Source organism: Melitaea cinxia, chromosome 21, assembly GCF_905220565.1.
Source record: "Melitaea cinxia chromosome 21, ilMelCinx1.1, whole genome shotgun sequence".
Lineage (NCBI taxonomy): Eukaryota > Metazoa > Arthropoda > Insecta > Lepidoptera > Nymphalidae > Melitaea > Melitaea cinxia.
Genome location: NC_059414.1, coordinates 9,872,169 through 9,898,462, shown reverse-complemented (window position 1 = coordinate 9,898,462; position 26,294 = coordinate 9,872,169). Strand labels below are relative to the sequence as shown.

The 26,294-nt window shown below is 34.2% G+C and overlaps 1 protein-coding gene across 1 annotated transcript; it reads right to left on the bottom strand.

Annotated features, from left to right (window-relative positions):
• Positions 1-1,708: 1,708 nt before the first annotated feature.
• LOC123663933 (tubulin monoglutamylase TTLL4-like) lies at positions 1,709-26,294 on the bottom strand. Its single transcript, XM_045598573.1, has 16 exons — positions 25,915-26,294; positions 25,475-25,828; positions 24,996-25,233; positions 16,140-16,321; positions 15,434-15,627; positions 14,197-14,274; positions 13,236-13,484; positions 12,706-12,980; positions 10,828-11,035; positions 10,357-10,483; positions 7,395-7,614; positions 6,315-6,428; positions 4,643-4,741; positions 4,182-4,392; positions 3,470-3,537; positions 1,709-2,074 (listed from the first exon to the last, which is right to left on the bottom strand). The coding sequence occupies exons 1-16, from the start codon at positions 26,292-26,294 to the stop codon at positions 1,982-1,984; spliced, it is 3,090 nt and encodes a 1,029-aa protein (XP_045454529.1). The 3' UTR covers positions 1,709-1,981.

The following is a 26,294-nucleotide window of genomic DNA, read 5'->3' as shown; positions in this document are numbered from 1 at the left end:
ATTTTGCTATATTGGCTCCATTCGCTACTATTTTTAATAACAATGTTAATTAATTATAAACCGACAATGTCGACGTAATTTTGCTTACGAATCGTTCAATATCGAACACGATATGTTCGAAAACGAACGGTTCGTAAAAAGATTGTTTTTCGAATATATAAACTGGGTTTAAATCTACGACTTTTAAGAAATGTAAATATATTAATGTATAGAAGTTTTATGTCAAAAGATTATAAAAAAGGACATAATAACGCAATTTTTTGTAGTGTAAACACTATTTGTTAGTAGGTGTATTACGAAAATTTTACTAAAATATAATAAAAAAAAAAAAATATTTTCGTAAATGAGAAAATTATAGCATGTGAAAGCATGAATGATAAAATACAAAAAAATAGCATATAACTATGATATATAAATATTTTTTTACATATAAAAAAATATATAGTCAACATTTATATCTTATAAAAATAAAAAATAAGCTACCTAAAAAAAATTTAAAAATTTTCCTAATTATATAAAAGTCGTATGATGCCTAGGAACCGACTTACACATCTACAAAATAACTGCACAATATTCAAATAACAAATATACGGACCACAACACATTTTAGCGTTTAAACAAAACATATTTTACCTGTTACAATGATGATGAAGATAATAAAACTGTTAGGTCATATACATTTCCTAGCTCCCGAAACGTAGCCGACTAAAAAACAATACATTAAAATATTACATAATAACTACAATTTAATTTCATTACCAGTAACGAATTTTACATCTATAGCTTTTACGATTTCTATTTGTGAATAAATGACAAACAATTTTAATTTTAATAAACTACTAATAGTTTCAATATAACTACTTTGACTTGACAAACTCCAAATGAATTGTACAAAACTATTATTACTCTATTTTAAAAAAGGTTTCTAAGAATAGTTAACATTATCAAAAAATATAGTAGTTTGAGTTTCGAACACATCGTCAATAAGTATGCAAGTTTTACATATTTTTATCCCACCATGCACGTCTATTATTAATTTAATTTCTTTACAATTGTGTTTAAGCCAAAGATAACAAAATAACATTTAAAAAATATGCAAATACAAATTTAAGATACCCTGATCTAGATAAACCAAATATTTTATATTAACCGACTTCAAAAAATGAGTCTCACACTCGCCTGTATATTTGTGTATGCTAATAAATCTCTTTTATATATTGTTCACTTTAATAACTCTACTTATTTTAAAAATAGCATTTCTACTCTTATTACTCTTTTTTTTTTCAAAATTCTTTTAACACATTTTGCAAAATTCCTTCTTTTCTTTCCTTTTCTTTTCATTCCTTTTAATATACATTGAAATCGGTTTTTATGAAAACAATTTTACCGTTAAAATATCTAGCACTAACATCGAAAAAACTAGCTTTTAATCTCTATATTCAAATACGAACCTATATTATATAGCTATTTATTATCTATGGCAGCCCTAGAGGTTCCATTAGCTGTGTACAGATTAAAAATAACTAAAGTGTATTAAAGTCGCTCGAGTCGTTGCCATATTTCTCGGCGTTTCCTATCTACGCACTTACTGTGAGCGACGTGTTTACAACCCAAGTAGGCTCGCCTGAGCGCATTTGTGACTTTGCCCTGACAGCCACAACAAAAACGTCTTATTATCCAATATAAGATTTGGAAATTTTTATTATATTTTAACGCAATTTACATTCAAGTATTTGTATTAGTTTACAATAAGTTTAAAAACCCTAAATTCTATTTTTTTCCATATAATTATTTGAGTGTTTTGTGAAAAATGTCATGCTTTTAGATAAAATATCTCACCACGCTAACTCCGGTCTTTCCCTGCAAGTATAACACTCATTGACATATAACCTAACGTAAACATCGTAAGCCTACCCTACGGCAGTGAATTGTTACGTATATATTTAAAAATAATATAAATCAGATATAAAACACATAATTATTATGTAAATATATATAAATATAAAGTAAATATATAAAATAAACACACAAGATATATTTGTTTATTTTCAATCTTCACTTCTGTTGGTGTTACCTAATAACAAAAAAATATATAGGTTAGCAAAAAAGATTTTGTATTTTTTTTTTCCTATACGCTAACAAAATATTACTTCCGTTGCTTAAATTTTTTTTAAATGAAATTTCATTTATATTTTTCTTTCACCACTTATTACCAAAAACTAACTAATTGACTTTAATGTATAGAAACAGGTTCATTTTTTAACTGTAGTGAAGATTGAAAACGATATACATACACAAGATATTGAACCAAAACCTAATACGATAAATATGTGTGAAGTACGAAAGTAGAAAACGAAAACACTTAACTCCACGCTAATGTTATATTCTATGAAAATAACAAATTAACTTAATAAACCCTTATCTGCTAAATTTTTTTTTATCTACACTCGAATATGTCAAAAGAAGGAAATATGAAAGAAATTAAAATTTGAAAAAAAAACTTTCTAAAACTGTAGTATTATCTGGGTTATACACCGTGTCAGTCTCCTTCCGTTTTAGGGCATATAGATATATGTACATGGAGGCATATCATAGCCAAAATTTAACATGAAAAAAATTTTTTAGAACATGGGAAAATTGGCTATAACCGACTTAGCTGTAAAAATTCAGGTCATTGACACGATACTTACATACACACGACGACAATATAAATAAATTATTTATATGTTAGATATAAAAAAATGCATGCAGAACCAAAACATCGATATTGAAACAATTCAAAAAAACAAAAAGGGTAATCACCACCTGCCTACAGAGGATTCTTGAGTACTTCGGTCACATTGCCCGAAAGGAAGGTGGCAACTTAGAGAAAGATAGTTATCACAGGCAAAGTAAAAGGAAAGAGACCTCAAAGAGGGAACCCGACACGTTGTTCGTATCAAATCCGCACCGTACGCGACACGATAGTCCACGAGGTACTACACGTCGCAACCCACAGAGAAACATGGCGCGACATCGCTCGAAGGAAAGTCGTCAGGGGAAGGGGTCATGATCATCAGTAATGAGGAACACGACACAGAGAGAGAGATTTATAATTTTTTTATGTATCTGTAAAATATGTGGTTATATGTAATCTTTTATATGAAAACCAATACATCTAGATATTTAATTAATAACATGAGCGTGGAGTGTATAGATGTGCCAGAGCTGATATTTTGAATAAAGCAGACGAAAAGTCCGTTATGTTACGACTCAATTTGATTTGTCAATTGTCTCTTACTAATGGTATATTTTTGATACTTGTTTTGTGATTACTATTTCTAAGCGCCTTTCAACACCCACTATCTGATAATCTCAAAATATCCTTTCATTTTAATTTAGTAGTGTACCATTAAAATGAGACAAGTGACACTGTCAATATTCTGTCTCATGTACGGTCTGTTCTGTGTATCAACGATGGTGGTGTTACCTTGAGAGGCACGCCGGGCGTCTGCAGGTGGTAGCCCATGTCGCACAGCGCACGGAGCAGGTCGATACCTAAAGCATATAATAATTATGAATTAGTCCAAATGGATTGATGTAGTGGTGGGTAGAAACTTAAAATGTAGTTTGTGAAGTGCAGTGCTTTTATTCATATCTCCGAAGATATCTTGTCTAATCTAAGTACATCCAGTAATCTATACGTTACGGGGGTCTAAGGGTTACGAAATCAGGGGGTGCTAACTCAGACAAAGGCATCTAGTTATCGCCAGCTATGACCGACTGGTGAGCAGGGGTGTCACTCTCCCACCACTAGAACCCTCTAGTGATGGGAGTGACACGCACCCGCGGAAGCATATAAATCTCTGGACCAGCCGAGACGGATCTCGCTAACTCGTCACCTAGGGTAGCTTGAGTCCGGTTTGGAGGTAAGCGGTGGCTGACACGGTGGTGCGACCGGTGGTGGAGAAGTGAGACGGAGATTTTTCCCCTCACTCCGTGTCCAGGGTGCTAGACTTCGCTCGTCTGCCTAAAGACGAAAGAGCGCAGCCTGGTTCGAGCTGGGCTCCCTCCACCGACTCCGACGGCGAGAGAGAGGTCGGGTCAGTGGTTGGATGCTCCTGGTTTCACTCTGCTTGGGCAGAGGGACGAGTGGCTCTTCCGTCGGGCCCACTAGGTAAAACACCAGGAGTGAGGCGTACCGGGCTGGCGGTCGTGCTGGTAGCGCGTCTCCCAGGCGTCGAACAGGCGGTTGTAGTAGCGCGGGCCGGCCAGGTAGCGCAGGTAGCGGTGCGCGTGCGGCGCGGGGAACACCCGCTGCAGCGCGCCGCGCGCCGCCGCCAGCTCGTCCTCCGCCTGCAGCAGGTGCCGCACGTCGTCCGGCGTCAGCGTCGCCAGGATGTCGCGCAGGTACTGGGGATGAGCACGGATCACGCTTATTTATAGCTCGTATTTTTCTACGCGTGCAGGTGTGCATGTGTGTATATACAACAAATACGTTCGTAAGTGCAATAGCTTACGTTCGCGTATTTTACCCAATGCATTCAATGCATTGGTATTATTACCTTTAAGGTAAATTAAGCTACCCTCAAACAATAATCTAATTTATTAAAGTAATTTATTAATGCGAATGATTGGATATGATCAGGTTTGGCAAACTTACCAAGTCTCGATCCTCCATGTTTGTGTATATAATATGTTTGTCTCTTTCTTCTTTGGAAAGGTACACCGTATACAATCTACTATCATAAGGTAATCCCGCCTGAAATAACAAAAACAAAAAGCTCTGTTAAAACTTACATAATTACATTAAAAAAACTTAAAAAACAATTTTGAATGAGATCTATTTTGTTACAGACTGAATCACATAATATTATATCATCAATGCGCTGCTATTGCTAATTTGTACAATTTTTGTACAACAAATGCTATATGCTATGATACTTTTTAGTTTGAAAAGTATTGTCTGTTGATAAACGAGTTAGGTAGCTAATCAAAGGAAATGTAAGTAACATGGAATCCCGCCGTTAGTGCTACGAACTTGTACTCCTAAATTGGCACCTTCCTATCCTAACGCGTCTTTTCCGGTACTCTTATTCATTAGGCGTCGTCCCGCGTTCGTGAAAGATAGCTTTAGTGCACCCGATCCCTATGAAAGGGGACCGACCAGATCCGTCCAATTATAGACCAATAGCTATAACTTCTTTGATTTCAAAAATTATGGAATTCATAATCTAGTATTTAGAGAAACACCACCAGCTGATTAGCGATCGCCAATATGCCTTTCAACGGAGTCGCTCGTCTGGTGATCTTCTATATATTTTTAACTAAGTGGTGGGTGAAGGCAGTTGAGAGCAAGAGAGAAGCGCTGGTTAGTGTGGACTTAGCGAAGGACTTTGATCGGGTGTGACATAAGGCACTTCCAACAAAACCACCATCTTATGGGCTTTTCGAGAAGTTATGTAAATGGATCACCAGATTTTTGGTAGACAAGAACATCTAGGTCGTTGTTGACGGTGTATGCTCGGACCTCAAGTCTGTTAATGTTGGTGTTTCTCAAGGCTGTGTACTATCTCCTACATCGTTCCTTCTGAATATTAATGACCTGTTGCAAACTAGTGGCATTTATTGTTATGCGGACGACTGCGCCGGGGATGCCTTATGCACAGGCCGTTCTAATATTACTCGGGTACAAGTCGGTGAGTGTCCGGACAAATTTGTAATGGACTTCGTCGTTCCTCTTAAATTTGAAGGCACTCCCCTTATCGCCTGCCCAGTATTGGAATACTTGGCACATAGAACACTCCTCTTGCTTGTGAGCTGGAGCGCCCCAATATCAGCTGCTTCCATTTGACTGCGTTCAACGCCTGGCGGCACAAATCGTCGGCGACAAGGTTCTCTCTGATCGGCTTTATTCTTTGGCGCTGCCTAGAGATGTCGGGTCACTATGCATCTTCTACCGCATCTACCACGGGGAGTGTTCTGAGGAATTGTTCGAATTAATACCTGCAGCAATTCCTCTACCGGACATCGCGTCTAAATTCCAAGTTTCACCCACATCACTTCGATGTCTGGAAATCTACGACAATTCGTTTTTTATGCCATTTCCTGCCTCGTACGACCACTTTATGGAACCAGCTGCCACCTATGGTATTTCCGAACCGATAAGACTTAGAGACCTTCATAAAAAGAGCATACTCTTATTTGAAAGTTTGGCAACGTGCCTGCTAATCCTCTAATGTAGCGGGTGTCTATGGATGTTGCTTTCACTTACCACCAGAGCCATCTATCCGTTTGCCCCCTATTATATAAAAAAATAAATAAATCAGTAATACCTGTTCTGCGCGCGGAACGTGAAACTGAGCCGCGTTGAGTACGGCGGCCACTAGCGGGCCCTTCACGTGCGTGTCTAGGGGCGACGCGCTATGCAGGCTCGGGGAGATGTTCACCTGGAATATTATAAACAGAACATTTTATTAATTTTACTTAGACATTTTTTTTTTTTATTTATACAATTATCTTAGCTTATAGACGTCTGCAACACCAGAAGCATCGCAAGCACGTTGCCGACCCTATCCCCAATTCTAATCCCAGGAGCTCTGGTCACCTTACTCACCAACAGGAACACAACACTGCTTAAAAACAGTATTATTTAGCTGTGATCTTCTGTAAGATCTAGGTAATATCCCAGTCAGGCTGCTCCATATTTTGAGCAGGAAATTTCCTGCTGAGACCCTACCTCATTTTATTTAAAAGAATTATTATATTATTAGAATTTACTAATTGTAAGTCGAAAAAACATATTAAATAACGTTTATGTAAATTAGGACGTTTCGTTCGTCGGTACCATCAAGGAACCTAGTTAAAATCAGTCTCAAGTTACAAGCGCGTTTGCGAACAATTATTATTTTGATTATCGCACGTCTATTGTGTTCAACAGTTATTTAGCTACGGAATGTGATCAAGAAACAGATAAAACATTAAATATAATTTAGTTAAGATATGACGTAAAATAAATGATATTGTGAGGACTCGTTTTCTATTTTTATTGTATTTATTTTTATTTAATTATTTACAGTAAAAGTATTTGATGAAGACTGGAAACAGGGCATAGATAGATAGATGATACTAGCAATGCCCGCGGTTTCACCCGCCTTGTTATATAGCCTATAGCCTTCCTCAGGAAATGAACTATCCAACACAAAAAGATTCTTTCAATTCGAACCAGTAGTTCCTAAAATTAGCGCGTTTAACAAACCAACTCTTTAGGTTTATAATTTTATATAGTATTGACGCTGTCAAAAGTATAAATATATATTTAAACTCATTTCCAACATTAGTATGGACGCGGAATCAAAAGGAAAACATTTAGAGCATTAATATACAACTATAAACAATAAATATAAACAACCAACCTCCAACAACCAAGGTTTCAGATCTTCATCCAACAATACATCTATACCAAACAGTTCGTAGCAATTATATCTAGAAGTGATGTTTGCTTTGGTCAACGAACTAATACTGGCCTCACCAGCGATGATTGTTTTTATAACTAGGTCCGTTATAGACTCCCATAACGCGTTCGTGTCTACATTCTGTTCAGTCTTTAAATATTGAAATAGTGTTTCTAATGTCCTGTAAAACGGAAAATATAAAAGAGGTTAATTAGTATTTTTTTTTAAATATATTTTTTAATTTTGAAATTATTACAATGAAAACTGAACTTTTTAATTTAATTTTAATGTTTTAAATAAAATCAAATTATAATGACAACACATATACGAGGGGAGGTCAAAAAGTTCACGGAATGACAGGGAAGAATAATTAAATGAAACATTAAACTATTTTTCCTTTTCAATGTATTCCCTTAGCCATAATACATTTATTAGATCTGTCAAATAAGTTATTAATACCGTCGAAAATAATTGTGTTTGCTCGCAAACGAAAAAAAAACCGACTTCAATTACATCGACAAGTAATTAGATCGACGAAAAAATAGTCAAGCAACTACGCGTTATCAAAGATTACTCTAAAAGAAGTTATCAGATCTCGATAAAATTTATATGTGACCACATGACAAACATCAGCTTTCGGTTAAATTAAAAATTATCAAAATCGGTACACCCAGTAAAAAGTTATTACGGATTTTCGAGAGCTTCACTTGATTTCTCTGGGATCCCATCATCAGATCCTGGTTTCCTTATCACGGTACCAAACTAGGGATATCCCCTTTCCAACAAAAAAAGAATTATCAACATCGGTACATCCAGTAGAAAGTTACGCGGTATATACAACGTAGGTCGACGAAAAAAGCGTCAAGTAAAAACGCATTATTAGATATAACTCGAAAAGTAGTTGTTAGACCTCAAATAAATTTAAATGGGACCAATTGGCACACACCACCTTTCGATTAAAACAAAATTTGTCGAAATCGGTCTACCCGGTCAAAAGCTCTGATGTAACATACATAAAAAAAAAAATACAGTCGAATTGAGAACCTCCTCCTTTTTTGGAAGTCGGTAAAAAAATGATTTGTCTTGGACGTTAAAATAGGCGGAACTTGCCGACTTCACTTCTGCTGCGCTCCCTCCGCGACTCCGGCTTAAAAAAAAACACTCTAGGGGTAGGGCAGACCAAGACCACGTGGGGTGCTCCGATTCGGTTTTGGGTATTTTTATAATTTCTATACCTATATTCTAGCACGCAATGTTACTAATTTTATTAGAATATTATGTCTGACGCGTTATTTTGTTTAAAAGTGTCTATTTGTCAGTCGTTAAAGGCCAATTCGTATCGTATGTTGATCTTGCAGTAGAGATCGTTTTTACGTACATTTGTTCGAAAATAACGTGTGAAAGTCGTGGAACGAAACATGAGTGCACTTCCCGCAGCACCGGAGTTAAGGTAGTCATAAATAACAAAAATTTAACCTCCCATAAATTAGAGGCCGGTTATGTACGTAATAGCCTCAACTTTTTTGATTATATCTGGCGTGGTTGCCTCAATCGGCCGTACAGGTCGGAGGTCGTCTTCAATGGAGTCCCTCCCTTTTTTGTAAAGGGCGTGCCATTTATAAATCATGGTTTTCCCAGGAGTGGTGTCCCTGTTTATAACAGCTGACATTTCTTGAAAAACTGTTTAAGGTGTCTTTCCTTGTTCGGTGAGAAACTTAATGACGGTACGATATTCAATTTTCTCCATAGTGGCTAGTTTCTTCCCGACTGACTTATTTAGTCGTTGATAACTCAAAAGCTAATGACCCGATTATTATTATTTTTTTTCGAATTGTTGAGTGCTGTTGGCCCTAGCGGCCTTTACAGCCTCCTGACCCGATTAGGCTGAAACTTGGTATATATACTAACTATGAGTCACTCAATTAGCGCCCATCCGGATGAGTAAACTCACCCTCGCCAACCCCGCCATTCCGCGAACTTTTTGACCTCCCCTCGTACATTGTGACAACTGTACACATCATAATATAATAGATGGTCGTAAAATGTATTTTCTTCAATGGTAGTGTTCAGTTGTTTGACCATTGTCATTGAGTTGATCCGAGACAACTTAAGAGGTTTCGTATGTTTTAAATTTGGAAAAACACTATAATACATAATCAACATACATCCTCGTGTCAAAAGACGCAAGTACAAAACAAGAGCTTTACTCACATACCCACATGATTTAAAGCGTCTTTTCCAGGGCCGTATTTAGGGGAGGGCAACAGGGGTTACAGGGACTATTATATCAGATATAGGCTTCGGAAAAATATTCAAATTCAGACTAGTCAATACTAATAAAAAACTTTTCCTATAATTTTTTTTTTCGCGTTTTACCCTTTAAAAAAAATGTCCATTTAAATGGAAACTACCACTCCTTTGTTGCCACTAGGCCTTCAGACCTCTAAATCGGGCCCTGATCTTTACCAACATTAAAAATTAACAATAATTCAATAAAATATTGCCGACGCCGCGTTGGCGCAACGGTTACAGCCATGGATTCCACCTGTTGCACTGGCGGTTGCGGGTTCGATCCAAACACATGACAAACATTTGTATTGGCCATACAGGTGTTTGCCGTGGTCTGGGTGTTTGTGCAGTCCTTGTGGGTCTCCCCACCGTGCCTAGGAGAGCACGTTAAGCCGTCGGTCCCGGTTGTTATCATGTACACCTGATAGCGATCGTTACTTATAGTAGGGAATATACCAGCCCGCATTGGAGCAGCGTGGTGGATTAAGCTTTGATCCTTCTCCTACATGGGGAAAGAGGCCTATGCCCAGTAGTGGGATATTACAGGCTGAAGCAATAAAATATTTACACTCATTTGGGAATACATAATGTTTTTTTAATATAATTATAAAATACAGATTAAAAATACAGTTACCATTTGTGTCCCTCACAAGCCGAGAAATCCTCATTAGGGGTGTAGTTTTTCGACAGTCTGTTGATTGAGTAATTTGTTAAATGCATGTATCTATCGTTCAATGATGATGGGTCATCATTATATTTTACTGAAAATTTAATTAAATCATGTTACATATTGTTGTATTGTCATATGGTATAAGTTAAAATATGTCTGAAAAAATGGTAATATTTTGATTATTAAAAATCGATATATAAATTGAAAAAAAAAAAAAATACAGGCGTGTCTGAAGCTTATACATATAAGCTCTTTCGAAACAGTATAATACAAAGCTATCATAAAAAAAATGTAAATACAAATCAATTTTCTAAATAGCCGTCTTTTCTAATAGCAGTAAAACCAAAAATTAATGCAAGTATAATGCCAATACTTTCAATAAAAATTGAAATAATGAAAATAATAATTATTATTATTAACTTAGATAACTCTCACCTGATGCAAACCTAGCTAAGCCATCCTTATAGAGGTATATTCGTAAAGGATGCACTGACGTCACAAGTACGTACAACCGAAGATCGAACTTGCTACCATTAATTAAATACGGTTTTGATACGTAGCGCTGTACTACTACCGGCTTCTTTTTAGGTATTTGAGTCCAACGGGACACTACCTTGATACCCGTTCCTCGAGCTGATGCAGGCTAGAATAATGAAATTTATTACACTCTCATAGCTATTATAGAATCATCGTATTACTAATACTATATATTTGTATTTCAAATGTATTATACGATATTTTTATGGATACCTGTTACCATTAAATTAATTGTTTCACACTAAAATTCAAGAAATGACTCCCTACTCAGTGGCGTAGCGTGGGATGTGCACGGGAGGGGGGGTAAATCGCGTCTGTCAATGTTAGGTAACATTAACTGAGGGGGGATTGTTTTGACATATCACGTGTATTTATTTTTCATCGAATGTGCAATTTCTACACTAAAATTGTGTTTGAAGGTAAACGAAAAAAAACCGACTTCAGTTATATCGACAAGTAATGCAACGTAGATAGACGAAAAAATAGTCAAGTACGCATCATCAAAGATTACTCTAAGAGTTATAATCAGATCTCGATGAAATTTAAATGGGACCACATGATAAACATCGGCTTTCGATTAAATTATAAATTATCAAAATCGGTACACCCGTTAAAAAGTTATGCAGATTTTCGAGTTTCCCTTGATTTCTCTGGGATCCCATCATCAGATCCTGGTTTCCTTATCATGATACCACACCAAATCAAAATCGCTTCATAAACGACGGAGTTATCCCCGAACATACACATTAAAAAAAAAATTATATACGGTGGAAATGAGTAACCTCCTCCTTTTTTGGAGTCGGTTAAAAAACAACTAACAAACACCATGTAACCTTGATCTCTGTTTCGAAATTTGTAACAACGTGTACCTGTATTTTAAGATAGTATTCTGAAAATCATAATATACTTTGCAGAAAAAAAAATATACGCGTTTTTAGGGGTAGTCCAAGCCTCAACACATCACTAAGCAGGGGTAGGGGTGTAAAGGGGTGTAAGCTACTAAAAAACAGGTGATTTATGAACAACCCTTAATTAAAATTACAAAATAATACAAAATTGTGTAAGGGTGGCAAATTTTCGGTTGGCCCCGGGCGGCAAGCACCCACGCTACGCCACTGTCTCTACATCCCTTGCCATAACTTGATAACGACTTTACTAATTTAATACATATTTTTTACTTTTCTAACATTTTAAAGATGGTTCTTATAAAATAAAAAATTAAGAAAACTGCGCAAAAGAAAGTCTAACTTCATAAAACTTGATGACTAAAGGGGCTTTGGCTAAAAGGGCACGTAATTTGTAGCAAACATTGTTTATATGTTCCTTCCAATTGAGGTTAGTATCTATAGTAATACCAAGGTAACGCTGAGTTTTAACAAAGTCAATGGTGTTACAGTTGCAGGTACCAGTATATGAATTATGAAAACATTGATGGCTATGTGATGATGCAGGCTATGTGATGATGCAGTGATTTGTATGTCTCCAGAGAATCTATTTTGCGTTGAGCATATATAGATGGCTTTTGTTTTTTCTCTATTTAATACTAGGCCAACGTCAGGGACCATTTTGAAAGTTGGTCAAAATCATATTGAAGTTTTTTTATTGCTTGTTTTATACAGAAGACATGTATCATCCGTATATTAATACATTTCACAGGTTTTTACAACGTTTTTAAGATCGTTAACATATGTGAGGTAATGAAGGTAATGTAACAGCTATATCGGTGAATATGCTTGTGTATAAGGGAAAAATCATTTATCGTCTAAGCAAACTCACCGGTTTAATAATCCACCTCTCATTATTACTAGCATATTTCTCCCAGTCGTGTTTCAATATCTTTAAATCATGAGGTAATACATATGTCTTAGGCATGATACCGAACTCAGCGATTCCATACTTCGAGGATAACTTCTGCAGGTTTCTCCACAGTCTGTCTTTGCGACCGATTTGAAACGTTCCCGGGAAATGATTCATTTTCTGTCCGTCTTTGATAGCTCTAAACATTATTGATTTCATGTGTTTACCCCATATGCCTACCCAATCGACGGTTTCTGTAAAATTAAGAGTTTGTTAAATTTATGGATATTTTCATACATAACTAAAAACGATGCAAAATCCGATCATTATACATAATATTATGATGAAACAAAAAAATTATTATTGCTTTTTTTACTAGACTATCAGTAATTTAATTAATAAAAAAAAAGATTTTTAATTTTCTCCTATTGTGATTTTGAGGGATTTGTCACAAAAAAAAACAAAGAAATAAATATATAGAAATATAATTTGTCGACTAAAAAGCTTACCTTCTTGTGGACATTCCGCTGTATCACACTCGCTCTTAACTAATCTAAAACCGGAGTTAGTCAACGTTTTCTTAACAACAATAGGTGTTATAGTCGTCACTTTCCATTTGAGATGCTTCTGTATACTTAAAGGTATCTTCAGCGGTGTCGTTTCATCGTGAGGTATGAACTTTAGATACGGAGGAACTCTTGGGAAGAGAGATGGCCTGAGACAGTTTGTTAGTGACTCCGGTAAGCTTGGACACGATTCTGTTAAATAAAAACAGGTTAAAGATTAGATATAGTAAGCTATTTAGAAAATAAAAATATACGTAAGCAATATGTTTATAAGGTTTGATGTATGATATTTATGGATTATAGTAAAGACTGAGCCAGAATAATTACCATAACTATCTTCAGTTGTTTGAATAGTTGGAAATCTTAGAATTATAACATATGTAAATGTAAAGACACACCTAATTTATTTTATGAGTTATACTAACTAATAAATTAACTATGCTATAAAGAGGATATTAAATTTTATAAATACTTGTACTACTTACGTATACTAAATAATGCAACTAAATATATCCTAAGCTAATACATATTTCTATATTTGACCTGTAAATAATTCACAAATTCTTAAAAATTTATATTACTGTTTAATTTGCGTTGCATAAAAAAAGTTTAATTTTAACATTAGTTTTCATTGATTTTGTTCAAGAATACACTACATATGCACCTAAGTTAAAATTATTTATATTTTATAAAAACAATTATTACAATCAGTACTATATTCTTTCTCCTACATGGAGAAAGGCGGCTACGCCCAGCAGTGGAATGTTCAGGCTGAACCATTTGACTAGTTTCCTATAAGTAGGCTATATTACGACTATTAAAATAACTTCTACTAGCTAACTACTACGGCTAACTTCATTAAATTACGAGCGACAAACTAAAATTTTCTTGAAATCACTTTAACCTTTTCGAATTGGTATTGCTTTGAAGGGATTAGTTGTGTGCAAAGCTGTCATGAATAGTTTATCGTCGCTAGTTCTCTCTGTGAAATAGAAACATGAATATTGTAAATATATACTAATATTCATTAAGCTGTGTTGCTACAGCAGTAAAGAATATAGCCATCCTCTTTCTTCCCGTGGCTGGATAAGAGGCGACTAAGGGATAACACAGTTCCACTACCACCTCGGAATTTAAAAAAGCCGACCGATGGCGGGATAACCATCCAACTGCTGGCTTTGAAATACACAGGTCGAGGACGGGCAGCAGCGTCTTCGGTTCGACAAAGCCAGCCCTGCGGTCACAAACCCGCCTGCCCAACGTGGTGACTATGGGCAAAACACATGAGTTCACACCATTTTTGGCGCGAACTTGGGGAGGCCTATGTCCAGCACTGAACTGCGATAGACTGAAGTGATGATTAAAGGGATATTACACCAGAGATTACAGAAATCTTGAAATAGTTTCTGTCTAAATATTTGAATTCAGCATTAGAAATCTACATTATTTCGAAGCAGGGCACGTCGCGGAAATGCTATAATAAAAATGTCAAACTGAGAGATATTTGAACAACGTTTACTTGAAAAGAAAATTGAAATTGAAACAAAAATATTTTTAATTTAAATTTAAATAATTTAAATTTAATTTTTTTTTTTTTGGTTTGAATATTTAAGAAAACGTTAAAAACACAGTTTAAAAAAAAATTCAATGTCACGCATATGTCAAATAAGACAATCGGGAAAAAATAACGAAAGAAGAAGAAAAAAAAAACGAAATGTTCATTTTTCACCAAATTTTCAACATTTGATGCAAAATTGTTTGAAGTTAAATGATTTTACTACCACGCATTTCAGATCTTGACATAAAAAATATTTTTTTCACTTTATTATCTGTGATGAAATTCTATTTCAACTTTTAAAATACTTAATCATCGTCTACGATGTCTCTGTATATAAAAGAGATATTTAATTAGTAATAGAAAAGTGTTCGGAATTTTTGTAGCAAATTTCAAATTACATACAATGCGCGGGAAAATTTTATTTGCGAAATGACACTGACATGACTTTAACAATAATATATTATAATTTATACGATATCTGTATTAAAAATAAATTAATTGGTAAAATACGATTATGAAATTATGTTGATCATGAAGTCATAAACTTTATGAGATTTTGAGAAAAAAATTATATTTGTTTTACCTTTCGAAGGGGCTTTCTTCAGAGATACAACTGTACCATTGAGTTTGCTGGCGAGTTTGACCATAGAGTTTTGCTCTACGTCGTTCTTTATTGCCGGAGGAATTTTTTCTTGTTTCTCTACGATTGTAACTGTATCGGTCTCCATATGCCATGTTTCTATTGTTGGGTCTGGTGACGGTGATCGACTGTTGGAACTGCAAGAAATTAATAATTATTTTAAAGATATAGTATATATTCGTAAGTAAATTATACAAGGGGTTTTTACGAATAAGCTGTAAACAGTTAATTAAAGTTTACTAACAACCAATAAAATATCACTAGGAGAGTTATTCTTCGCCAGGAAAGCGCAATAAATTGCTCTTGTACTTCCCCTAATATGTATAATAAGGAGTCTTATAAAAATAATGAAATGAACCCTATAAAAATAATGAAATGAACCCTATAAATATATAAAGAATCCGTATAAGTAAAATAAGCGCAAAAGTTTGCAAGGGTAGATGGTTTGATTGATGAATGGATGGAAATTTGAGCCATCTGCCATTTCTAACTTTACTCCCAAAACCTTATAGATCAAAAATTTCCGTGACTTTAACGGGTCACAGTTGATCAACATTAAAATATTTATTCATACTCTTTAATAAAGAATCCTTTTTGGTGTACCATAAAGACTATCATATCAAGAAATATAAAGCATACGAATACTTACTCTTCCGCTTCCCCATCAATCACATTGCAGTCTTGATTGCTGATTTTCATCTTAGCTACTTTTGTTTTCGTCCTGGTCTTTTTCTTAGTCTTGACGGCTTTCTTGACGGGTACTGTAACCGAGCTGACTGGCAGCGCGGGGCTGATCGCGGGACGAGTGGGCGTGTAGGTATCTTGGCGAGGCTAATAAGAATAGACGTAATATCTTAAATAATAGTAATTTTTGTTTTTTTTTTTTAGCGAATATTGGACAGAGTTTGGGCATAAAAAGGTATCGTAACAAGAAATAGGAAGTTAACTAGACGCGGCTGTATAAAACATTTTATTTTTATTTTTATCGAAGGCCCCGTGCTGACCGGCAAAGCGGGGCTAACCGCGGGACAAGTGGGCGTTATGGGAATATTCACGAGGCTATCGTGACGAATATCTTAAATTGTCGATTTATTATTTGATTTTTCCCGAATGTGGGAAAGTTTGGGACTTAAAAAAGTGTTGACAAAAGAAACAGGAACGTAATTTCGACGTCGGATGTGTAAAATAGCTTCAAAGGGAAGTTAAATTTGCAACGAAAACAACATATGTATATGAATAAGTAGTTGGTAGTCTAATAAATTACCATCGAACTTTTGACTTGGTGGTATAAATAGAAATTTAAACAATTATTTCGCATAGTTGTTTAATTGTTCACTTTGGCACTGTTGTAAGTAATTAATCTGAATGAATAAATTTATGAATAAAGAGGTTTTTCGAAGTTAGATTTGGAAGTAGAGAAACTAAAAGAAAACGTCACGTCAACCAAAACAAAAGTATACTTCTAAAAAATTACTTGCGCGTCTTAATAAACCTATAATATTATATCATATACCTCAAGTAAATAGAACTATTTTTTTCCCGTAGAATTGCAAACAGCGACCATTGCGTTATCTATAAATAGCAAAATCTTCAATGAGTATTCCAAAATGTAACGACGTTTAAAAATACAAAGAGATTAGGTTTATGCCTAAAATTAATTTTGAAAAATTAGACCTGACCTGGTATTATTACCTTTATTACATACAAAAAAAAATCTAATTATATTGACGATATCAAATATGTGCGACATTTTTATACATAGATTCAACGGTCATTAGTTCAAAGTTATATAGATATTATCGTAGTTAACTATGAAATAAGTTTAGATCGGGAAACCAATAATAGAAAGCGGTTTCGTAGACACGCGAACACGTGCTTAATGTATGATATTATCTTATAAATGAAGTCGAAAAAGAAAAAGCTCTATAGATAACTATATAAAGTTTGTTTTGAACTTTAGTTTGCGTATTAACCCTCCAGTGCGCGCGCAACTTTTTGTGACACAAACAGTCGCGCGTGGGTCGAAAAGACCCGTACTTCCAAAATATTTTTTACTATGTGTTAAAGGACTTTTCGTTTTTTTTTTTTTTATTAATAAAAGAAGAATGTAATAATACAATGCTGAGATATAAATCTTTATTTCTCATATAAATAATTTCAACATTTTTTTAAAAAGTTGAAATATTTCGGAAAATACATAATTTTTAACATGTACTAACAATTATCATAGAGAAACATTTTTTTGCTATAGTAATAGTAAAAAAAAACTTTATTTTTATAGAAAGTAATCAACATTACCTTAAATAGAGCAATAAAATTAAAGTTTTTACATAACAATATTTTTTTTTAATAAGGCTTCAAATTATCGTAAAAATCGAGATCAAAAAAATTATTATTTATTATATAATTAATCTTATCACAGTCTAATGTTAATTATTACTTAGTTTCTGACTACAATTGCTACATAGAAATGAAGTGTGGTCCCCACAAATATAAGTATGACAATATTTGCATTGGGTTTTAGACTTTGTGTTCTTTCTAGTAGGGCAGATTGAACGCTGCCCGCGAACACCACTAGGCCCTGGGACTGCAGAGGTTTCTGGATTATTTTCTTTGCCCAATACTTGAAACGTTCTGTTTCGTAGGTGTCTGGGTAAAAATGTTACAGAAGTCCTCTTTTCTGTCTGGTTTTACGAGGGTCAAAGAAAGTTCCTTTACGTTTCTTGCAGGCTCCTCAATATTCCAGTAAGTAGTGCCGTTCCTGCCTAGAAAGTATCCTTGCCGGATGTAACTCAGAGGTATATCAACGAGATTAGGTCTTCTATGTAATAAACCGTCAGTCATATTTCCTCTTCTAGTAGGAACAGGTTCAGCAATATGGTCTTCACCACTTTGGCAAGAATCCGAGTCGTTTTTAAAGGCTTCCAAATTGTCCTCTTTTTTGGATGAAATTTCTCCTTCTATTTCATCTTCTTCCAAAACTTCTGCTATTCTTTGGTCATCTAAACAATTTCGCAACATTTGCAAGCAAAAATAAAATAAATAGTAATATGACGATAGTAAATAATTTACGTACACAAGACGTCGCACGTGGGTCGAAATGACCCATACTCACTTTAGACGTTATTATACTCCGAGCACCGAGCGCAAACTGGCTGAGGCGGGGTTTGTGGGTAGACTTTATACTAACTTGAAGGTACTGGGAGCGACCATTAGAAGTAACTAAAATTTAAAAAGTTATTGAACAAAAATCGAGGTACTGGGTCTTTTCGACCCACGCGCGCCCACTCGCGGGTTAAGTCAATATAAGATATTTAATGTAATATTGGGTTTGGTAAATGTGAATTTTCCAACATAATTTAGTATCCGTAAATTCTAGAAAACTAGAATCGTTTCCAATTGGCTAAGAACTGGGCAATTGTACGACATTATTAGAATTTTCCACTTTATCTTCGTAAATTTGGAGTTGGATATGTGACTGGGATAATATATCGTGTTTTGTTTCTCGAAGCTTAGAGACAACATCATGCCCGTAAGGTACAACGAATTTTACATACAATTAAATATTAAATTTAAATTTAAATACACCTAAATCTTACTACGACGCGTTTGTCACAGCACTTGGTTTGTGGTTGTTGCGCTGGCGGTTGCGGGTTCAATCCCCGCACATAACAAACATTTGCGTTGGCCATACAGATGTTTGCCGTGGTCTGAGTGTTTGTACTGTCCTTGTGGAAAGAGTCTATGTCCAGTAGTGGGATATTACAGGCTGAAGCGAGTATAGGTGTATAGATTATATTAATATAAATATGAGAACACATTTCAACACACACTATTTATTTAAATAATTGGACTTTTAACGTTGATCCCTCTCAATCTGAGGTTTCGGTTAAGTTCTATGATAAAAAAATATATATCAGCATTTGATTTAAGAACTAACAACAAGATTGGAATCAAAGCAATTTAGGTACACGGTATAGCACCGAACTCATACCGAAGAGTGTGATTGGCATATGTCAATCAACAGTATCGTGAACCGGAAACTCAATTCATGTAAGATTCTAAATGAAATTCGATATATTAAGTGCATTATATACAGCCGTCGGGTTATGTGATTACTTAAATCATGTTAAGCTATTTTTTTTCAACAATTAACTTTGGTTTAATTTTATACTTAATCTAACAAACTAACGATTCTGGCGCGAAACATAAAAAAATGTTTTGCCGCTTTTTACCTTGGTGACAAGAAAAAAAAATTATACGTATAAAAAGACGATGATAAAATTATATTTATAATTATATATTTAGACCTTTAAGACATTATATTGCTTAAACGTGTTTTTTATATGGGTATCTCTTAATTTTTTTTTTCTCATAATGAATAATTCGAACTTCTAAATTAAAATTAATATTAATATCATAGTTTTCGATGTTTTCGGAATATTTAATGGTATTAGCGAAGTAGCGAGCACTCATAATTAACAGTAGGTACAGATACGTAAGGTGTCGCTCACACGTGTCTAATATAAATGAATGATAATAAAAAAAATTATTAGGACTAAACGAATAGCATTTTTATTACAACTTTGTCAGAAAAAAAATTACGATGTTGTTAAAGTATTTACTAGATTATAAAATAAAAGATTAAAACACGTTATTATTCTACCTACCACGTGGGAAACGCGAAACAGGTTAACAATAATGCTCTACACTTCAGATGAGACGAAAATAGTCACAAAAAAATAAAATAAAAATACATCAAATTACCAGCGTAGCGCAATTCCAACTTACAGATGCTTTTGGCAACCATCACTGGAAGATTAAGAGAATCACTCTCCTACTTATTTCACAGCACATACCACACCATGGATTCCTTAAAGATCTTTTTTTTAAGCGTAACAGAAATCATGTCAAGGTTCCCGCGAACTAAGTGCCCGGGATGAGGAAATCGAAATTTTTCTTGTATTACGATTCTATTATTATAAACAAAAGAAAATCTTAATCCATGCTCGATCGATTAAGCATCGAAACGGTGTGGTGGTGAGGGTATTAATGCATCGTATTGACATTTCGTACATTTGGCATAACGCCCGGACTAGTGAATTGCTACCGCAATAAGAGCCTGAAACCCACTCGCATTTAGTGGACTATTAGAAATGTTCGAGCTGAAGACGCATCACGATTGTGATGAATATGGGCTATTTAAAGATTGATGATGTATGGAATTCATACACGAATATGACGAACGATCACGTCAGCGATCGAGTGGATTTGTCAATGGTCAGGAATTCAAACGGACTTGTTATTGCTCCAAAATACGCGCCTCCTAACAATTCATTGACAAGCATAATTATTACCTAGACCCGGAATTTCTGTTACTAGTTTTTTAAATTAAATCTCATGATAACAGCACTACTTTATCATTTAAAAATTCGACAATTAATTAGCGATAGTTTTAAATCATTTATTGTTGCGATTTTTTTTATTTCATTGCGAAATAAAAAAATCACTATATCAGGATTAATTCGAAGGTAAAACTATTACTTTGCAAATCCCAACCGACACCGTTATGTCGAAAAATTCGACTATAATTTACAAAGTGAAGTTAATTTAAACAAAAATTAAAAATTCAAATTGTGTTACATAACTAAAAACTGTGGTGTGTGATTGTGAAAATACATATTAAAATTTAAAAAATATATAAGTATATAAAAAATAATTGAACACTTTCGTAAACTTACAGTGTGACATAACTTTGATATAATCTTTTTCAGTGATGGCATAGCGATAACGTTTTAGTTTATTTAACGATATCTGGACAACTATTTTTAGTATACGAATCCGTAAACAATATCCTCAGGGCTACTTGCTCGATATTGTACCACGGAGTCACCTCTCGCAATAAAAACACCTGTCGTCACAACACTTCGCGCTAACATCGAAAATATCTTTGTTAAAAAAAAAATCTCAACTTCCGCAACACGATAGATGCGGCTACGCGGTTGTGTAAACAATTTACATTGTGCGAAATTATGACAGGCCGTCCACAAACGAGCGTATCACGAGGCAAAGAAAGCTTTATATTGACAGAATAACGAAAATTTGATATCAAATATGAACTAAATTTTATCTCTACGGCATTTCAAACCACGGCTTCTTGAAATACGGTATTAACGTACTAGGGTACACCACCCTTCCTTAAACAACTAAGTGGCAACGAAAAAAGCTACTTTTACCCTTTCTTGTGGCAATTTGTACGTCAATGTATATACAATTCTAAATTAACTTTTTGTTGTAACATTTAAAAATATGTACCTTATTTACTGGACGATAAGGCTTTGTGTTATGCGAAACAATCAAGTGAACAAATCGTAGGCGCCGTACTGGGATGTGCCAGGTGTTTAACGAACCGTGAAATCGCCTTAAAATACTAGTTATAAAATCTAATTTCCAATGACAATAATTTTTTACTGACATGCAACTCGATTTTAATTTTTTTACAAATAAATAAGGTACGGAACTCCCGCTAATCAACAGTAGGTACATACTGTAAGCGTACTTAACTTTACAAGAAATGAAAAACGTCTATTTTTGTTGGTATAAAAATGTCTTAATTCGATTCGGAAATAAAGTTTACTCCATCAAGAAAAAAAAATGATAAGACTAGCTGAACGGGACGGTTTCACTCGAGTTAATTTAAGGAAAAAAATACTAAACTATTATATAGGCTACAGCCCGCCTCGGTAAATATGGACTGTCTAACACAAATTAAAACAGTAGTTCCTGAGACTAGCATATATTCAAAGATACAGAGAAACTTTTCAGCTTTATAATATTAGTATCTAAAATTTTCTAGTAGTAATAGCTTCTAAAACTTTCTTATAAATAAGATCTTCATCAAATCTTAATTGAATAAATAAAGAATATGAAGAAATTAAATACAAAACTCCCCATCTTTAAAAATCAGCAAGAAAGTAACTACCTAGCTATAAGTATGTTATCGGATACTAAGAAGAAATTCAATACATGTAAACAACCACATGTGTAGCAATTTAAGTAAAACACTACTTTCTATATAAGATCCTGTTATTATTATTTTTTTATAAATAAACTTATAAATATCTTAATCTTGAAATGAATGTAATTTATACTACATTTAATATCATAAATACCATAAATGTTGATTTTAATATCTGACAATCTTGATTGTTATCAAATAATGTTCTTCACTTCACACATATAATTATAAATACCATATTTCATTATCAATTGTATCAACTTTACTATCTATTTTATTAAAAATATTCAATATCAAATTACACATAAAGAGTATAGATGCTATAAAAATCAAATTAATATTAGGGATAACTATATTTTAAAAAAAACATCACTGACAAAATTTTAATTGTATGTGGTCAAAAGAGAATCGACAAAATAGTGAAAACACAATTTTCAAAGACTGCGTCAATACTACATATAGGTACATGAAGTAAGATAAAAATTCAAAAGCAATTGTACTGTCGTTAACAATACTACACCGATTGTATCTATCTCGACAATAACAACCAAGACCTAGAAACTCGGAGTATTTTTATCAAACAATAGAGGATGAACACACTTATCCATTATTATTGAAATGTGAACAAATTCAAAGGTTTAACCGATAACATGTAACATAATCAAGGTTATATCTTATCAAAAAATAAATTTACATTCTTTGCTTAATAAAGATATAATTGGCTTATTTGTATATACAAGTATCAGTGACCTAAATATAGCATTACATTCATATAAAGAATGACAGTCCTTGAACAGGGATTAAGAGAAGAGGGTAGGTAAAAATTGGATCATAAACTATTGAAGTAAACTATATAGTTCTATTATTTGTCATTACTTTAGTAGGAAGCCTTTTAAGTTCGTTCAATGTTTATTTGCATTCAAAATAAAACAAAAACATGTTACAATTTGTTATTCAATAAATCTTCTAAGACCTAGATAATAATAACTAAAACTTCAAAATTTTAAGAGATTTGTAAAACCAAGAATAAAAGTAGTAACTTAGGTATCTTCAAATCAAGAGTGTAAGGCACTTTCTAGGCAAGCGCACCATCTAAGGCTGCATCTTCACTTACCATCATGTGAGATTGCAGTCAAGAGAGCTAGTCTATATAATTTAAAAAAAATATTGCATATTTATTGATTTTAAGATTCCTTTTTCAGAAGAAAAAAAACTAAACACCTACATCACAGGACCATTGTTAGACAGATACTAATTGCTAAACTGCATATTGCATAAGCCTATGTCTTATAATTGTGATCTTTAAGCATGAGAGTTTCAACATGCTCATTTTCAGAGTTTTAAGGTGAAAGAATTTCAAATTACCGCAAGTAATTGAAAATTACAGATTATTTTTTTCCTTTAAATCATTTACTATAATTAATGTACTACTGATTCGAAATATAGATTCCGCTGAGAAGAACTGCCAAGAAACTAAACCGATGCTCTTTTAATTTTTTTTTTAAATCTTTATTTATTTATAGAGGGTTTATTCATACACTGAATATGTCACCCTCATAGGAGCTAATATTAAACTTATCTACGCCATACAGCAATTTATTTATGAATACAGCAATTTATTTATTATCTACATGATATTTGTGCTGTGTGGTTACGGCAGTAAGAATATGGGCACCTCCTCTCGTACCGTGGGTGTCGTAAGAGGCGAATAAGGGATAACACAGTTCCGCTACCACCTTGGAACTTAAAAAGCCGACCGATGGCGGCATAACCATCCAACTGCTGGCTTTGAAATACACAGGCCGAAGACAGGCAGCAGCGTCTTCGGTGCGACAAAGCCAGTACTGCGGTCACCAACCTGCCTGCCCAGCGTGGTGACTATGGGCAAAACACAAGAGTTCACGCCATTTTTGGCGCGAGCTTGTGGAGGCCTGTGTCCAGCAGTGGACTGTATTAGGCTGAAGTGATGATGATGAAGTGATGACATGATATTGTCAGCTTCATAAATTTTTTAATAAAAACTTTAATTTATAGCAATTTTTAGTTGAATTTTACTGATAAAATCTTTGTCACAATTTGCTAAAAGAATGAGTTCCTTAACAGTGTAAGTATATGTTCAATATTAGTTCACACTTCACACATATCATTAATCATTACATGAGAGTCTACATCACTGATAAAGATATTAAAACTCCTTTATGTTGATTATGTGAGTATGTCATACAGAACAATTTTTTAAAGTGCTACTTAATATCAAATTTGAACACTGATACTGAAATGAAATATATATTGAAAAATAGAAAATCTATTTAATCTTCATTAAAAAAGGTTCACTTCAAAATCCAACTTTTACTATGCCTATAATTACCCTCACTATACTTATTATATTACATACAATATATTTATTTATGTTGGGATATAATCCTGTTATTGTTCACTGCAATAATACAGTATATTATATATAAGAGATATTAATTATCAACTTACCACTTCTTCAGAAACATCATCATTGTCATTATTAATCGCTGTAGTTCTCAAAATATGCATTTTGTATACATCATCCTTTGGTGTTACAATGACTTTATCTCTACAAGTACACCTTAATGTGTTCGAGTATATTTGAGAATTTTTATTAGGTGAGTTACTGACTGGCGTGCCATATGAGTAACCAGTACCAGAATTATCTTTAGCGCGCTTCATGTTACTTGAAAGGTAGGACAAATGACTGAAATCAAATACTTAATGTTATCATTTGAAACTATGCAACTCTATTACTTAAAAAATACTATATTAAGTAATTTATAAAATTATTAATCTAATTTCAAGTAATTTTTTATTTATATATATATTTTTACTAGCATTTTGACAATGTTGAAATAAAAACCAACTAGATTATCAATAATATTGTAATACTCATAGTTGAGCCTTGCTTAATGTTTAAAGAATGTATGAACCTTAAAACCAACCTTTCGTATCCTGGTATGGGAGAGCCTATATGAAAATTACAGTAAAAGTTATCAGATTCACTAGAGGCTCTCTGCCGTCTTCGACCTTCTAATGATGACTTTGAATCCTGATATGATCTGTTTTTAGGTTTCTTTAATATACTATGTGGTTGAGACTTCAGCAAAGGATTATTGAGTATTGACTTCAGTGGCTGTTTAGCCATCGTCACTTCCATCATTTCATGGTCTACTTTTTCAAGCAATTCCTCAACTTTCGGTAAACGACTATCATCAAGTTTAGTGTTTGATAACGTTGTCACTAATAATGGCCTTGTGGGACTTGTTCTATGATATTTCGTTCTCCCTGGTTGGTAGCTGAAAATAGACAATGTCAAATATAAATAACCTATGTTAGATTTCTCATATTAGGGTTAGGAATTACTAAAATTACTGTAACTCACCCATTATGAATGTTACTGTCGTGAGCCATTCGGTAATCTCCGTTTTCAGCAACTGGAAGTGCACATTCGTGACGGAACCTATCGAGATGGAATTTGTGACCGTTGTTTATAGTGAAATAGCTTTTGTTAGGTAAATGGCGATGATGGCGAGTACTACTATCCGCGGAGCGGTGTAGATCGCGTAAAGCATCCTCGTACGGCGACCGATCGACACCTTCACTCCGACAGCGTCGCCGTAAAACCCTAGCAGGTCCACGTCCAGACCACTCAAACACCGATCCCAATGGATCACACGCGTCAAAACCGGCGTCGTAGCTTGGGCACGTTCGCGTGCCATCCATATCCGCACCTAAACGTAATGCATTATCAAAAGTCCACAT

Bases quoted from the DNA above. Each gene is read 5' to 3' on its own strand.
- LOC123663933 (XM_045598573.1), bottom strand. From the start codon at position 26,294: ATGTGGACTTTTGATAATGCATTACGTTTAGGTGCGGATATGGATGGC. The intron at 6,429-7,394 runs GTTGGTTGTTTA...ATAATATTCCAG, and splicing joins TGAAACCTTGGTTGTTGGAG to GTGAACATCTCCCCGAGCCT. The intron at 3,538-4,181 runs GTACGCCTCACT...TATATGCTTTAG, and splicing joins CCAGCACGACCGCCAGCCCG to GTATCGACCTGCTCCGTGCG.